The sequence below is a fragment of the Musca vetustissima genome, unplaced genomic scaffold (assembly GCF_032173495.1).
Source record: "Musca vetustissima isolate MV318-11 ecotype Yass unplaced genomic scaffold, APGP_CSIRO_Mvet_v1 utg165997, whole genome shotgun sequence".
Classification (NCBI taxonomy): domain Eukaryota; kingdom Metazoa; phylum Arthropoda; class Insecta; order Diptera; family Muscidae; genus Musca; species Musca vetustissima.
Genome location: NW_026882874.1, coordinates 39,814 through 43,453, shown reverse-complemented (window position 1 = coordinate 43,453; position 3,640 = coordinate 39,814). Strand labels below are relative to the sequence as shown.

Here is a 3,640-nt window from a genome sequence, read left to right as displayed (position 1 = left end):
TAATCAGTATTCCAGCCTAAGCCTAAAGCTTTTACCACATTTGGTTCATTTAAATCGAAAACAGTTGATTTTTCACGGAAGTCTTCCGGTATATGAGACATAAGTTCTGTGGAATTAGAAGTCCATTTGCGTAAATTAAATCCACCAGCGGATAATAATTGGACCAATTGATTTTGTAAGAATATTGCTTCTGACTCAGAGTCAGCACCAGAGATAATATCATCAACGTATGTATCAGTTTTCAATATCTTACACGCTTCTGGGTAAGTTTCGTTTTCATCTTGAGCCAATTGATGAAGAACTCGAATCGTTGCTGATAATGTTGATGGCTTTCTACAACTTTAATTTGGCGAAACATTTTCTCTAAATCCGATCGAAATCCTATTTTGAATCGTCGCCATCGATTAATTATAGTCGGCAAGTCATTTTGTAGAGCAGGGCCAGAAAAAAGTTCTTCGTTCAACGAGGAAGAAGGTAATCTTTTACTGCTACCGTCGAATACAACACGCAGTTTGGTCGTGGAACTAGATTCCCTCACAACACCGTGATGAGGCAGAAAATATCCATAATGTTGGATGGAGTGAGGATAGGGACCAATTTTTTCCATATGACCGAGCGATTCATATTCATCCATGAACTTCTTATATTCATAGGCAAAATTTGGGTCTTTAGAAAACTTACTTTCAACCTGTTTGAGTCTTTTTAATGCGCTAAAGTCACTGTGACTGAACACAGGGGGAGATTTGCCAATTATTTGAGACCGAAAGGGTAAAGCGACAGTATAGCGTCCATCTGAGCCACGAGTGTAATTATTTTTGAAGAAATCTTCACAAGATATTTCTTCATGTGTCAGTTTTCTAGATTCGATCAGCTCTTCTTGTTCCCAAAAAGCTTTTAACTGAGTGTCTAAGGAACACAAATTAATATTAACTCCCTTTGAGTAAGAAATCTCTGCCGTTGGGCCAGAAACTATCCATCCGAAATGGGTAAGTTGCAGAAAAATGCCTTTTTCGAATTTCTTTTGTTGAGGAAGTAAAATGTCTCCATACAGATCACCACCAATGAGCAAATCTATTTTATCGTTTTTGTCGAAATCTGGATCAGCTAATTCGAATTCATTTAATTGAGGCAGTTTTTGTCTGTCCACAGGACCAGCACAATAATTATTCAAAGACGGCATTACATAAGCTTGGCTTTCCAATTCGAAATCACTTTCAAAGTGAGAGGCAAGATTAAATTTCACAAATTTTCTTACAATAATAGTGTCTCCGCCTACACCAGTTATTCGGGCAAAGGTATTGTATTTTTTAAGCCTTAGAAGTTGAGATGCACTTTCTGTGATTAGGGTAGCTTGAGCTCCTTGATCTAAAATCGCTCTTAATGTGAAATTTCCATATTCGCTCTTTATTATGACACGAATAGTTGCTAGCAAAACATGAGGCATTACTGTAGTGTTCATCAAGGACAAGTTAATATTTGAACTACCATTTGAGGAAGAAGTTATATTTTCAGATCGACTTTCAGAAACAGTCGAGTTATTTAATCTATTCTGATTGCTGTACTCGTTGTGCATAATAGTATGGTGAGCAAGGTTGCAAGATTTGCAACGACTAGTACTTTTGCAGTCTTTCGAGAAATGTCCAATATTCAAACAATTGCGACAAATTTTGTTTGAATTAATAAACTCTCGCTTAGAGGCAGAAGACATAGCAGCGAATTTGAAACATTTGTATAGAAAATGGCGCTTACCGCAACAGGGGCAATTTTCGTCATTAACAGACGCCATATTTATTCGACGATTTTGAGTCAGTTTTTGTGGTTGGTGCGATTTCGAGTAATTAGGCTTAAATTGAGATCTTGAGGAACAATCAGTATATTCAGAAATTGATTCCAATGTTCGAAACGTCGTTTCGAGAAAATTGTATAACACTGATATATTGGGTATTTCAGTTGTGGCCTTCAATGACTGTTCCCATTCCTTACAGGTTTGGAGATCTAATTTGCTGACAGTAATGTGGATAAGCAGAGGATCCCAATTGGAACAGTCAATGCCTAATGTGCTCAATAGAGCCAAGCTATTTCTTGTCGAGTCAAGGAGGGTTTTTATGCTTTCACATGAGCCATTAGATTTCGGGATACTAAGCAATTTCCGTAGAACTGTATCAGTTATTTTCCGTTTATTGTGGTATCTCTGTTCCAATGCAGTCCAGGCTAAATCATAGCTCCTTTCAGAGGCAGGATATTCATTTACAATAGACAATGGTGTATCTCGGCACGAATTTTTCAAAAAATAATATTTTTGCACATTGGACAAACTATGATTATTGTGCACGAGAGAAATGAACATGTCTCTATAAGAGACCCAATTTAAATAATCACCAGAGAAAGTGGGAATGTCTATCTTCGGAAGACGAACGTCTGGGATAATAGTATCGTTCCTTTGAGAAGATGAGGCATGGAATGTAGAATGGAAATTCGGAGAACTCGGAGCACGATATTCAGAAATAAAATCGAGCAATTTTCCTTTTCCACTGAGATAAATTCTAAAAAATTGATAATGGACATCGTCGTGGAAGTATGGGACATCAGCAGTATTAATTGATTTGTCCCTAACGATATCGAAAAGTTGCTCATGGTTAGCTTCAAAAGTTTTTTTAATTTCTTCTATCTCATCGAGACAGCTTTGGCACAAACCTCGGGTTTTTTCACCAATGGACAATTGTTCGAAATCCGAAATGATTCGTTGAACACGGGTCATTAAAATCTTTTGATCTTCAATTGATCTTGAGTAATCCTCCATTTTAATTTTATGCAAAATTTCACTTTGGAGAATTTATAATTTAAAATGTCCCAGTAGTGGAGTAGAAATAAAATTTTTATAAAATTGTCCGATTAAAATTCCTCACCAATATGAGGCAGAGTCCTGTAGTTTGGCACACACAAACTTGATAAAATATAATTTTTATTATTTCCCAGAGACGGGGCGGATTGGTTTCAGTTTTTAAATTAATGGCTCCTCGAGCCAGCGCAAAAAAAAACACAAAAAGTTTTCGTTCAAATTTAAATTGTCTCGGGGGCAATTTATTAAACACAAAATTATAATTTAATATAATTTGTAAATATAAGCCTCCTTATGGGACAATAATTAATTATTATAATTTAAAATAATTTCACTTAATTTAATATTGATTTAAATAAACAAGAAACCCGAGTTAGGCTAATTGGCAGCAAGGCAGAAGTTAAAATTTGATTGTTGATCGGTATAAAGCAGCACGGCAGAGAAACTCGATAGAACTAAAAATCTAATGCAAATAAAAAACATAACAAGCCGGCATTGATCTTATTTACTGTCTCTGCTTTCGCTATTGTCTTTGTTATGACGTCGCTGCATTATGTTTAGTAAATAAACAATGCAGCGACAACAACAACAATAACAAAGAATAACAATAAATACCAACTAAATTAAATATTAAATAAATAAATAATCGTTTGTTCTCCAACAACCACAGTGTGGTGAAAGGTATAAAAAGAGACCAGATGTACAGGAGTAAGAATGAAGTCGGAAAATTCTACCAACGGATAAAACACCAAATCGAAGGCTTTGGTGCAGGCACATCCTCATGTAGAGATAAAGAAGGAA

The 3,640-nt window shown here is 35.7% G+C and overlaps 1 protein-coding gene across 1 annotated transcript; it reads right to left on the bottom strand.

Moving 5' to 3' along the window:
- Positions 1 to 253: 253 nt before the first annotated feature.
- On the bottom strand, positions 254 to 2,800 carry LOC133329549 (uncharacterized; the record flags this gene model as incomplete). Its single annotated transcript, XM_061538024.1, has 2 exons — positions 2,695 to 2,800; positions 254 to 2,268 (listed from the first exon to the last, which is right to left on the bottom strand). Coding segments are annotated over exons 1-2 (2,121 nt in total), but the record flags the coding sequence as incomplete, so codon positions are not given.
- Positions 2,801 to 3,640: the final 840 nt, after the last annotated feature.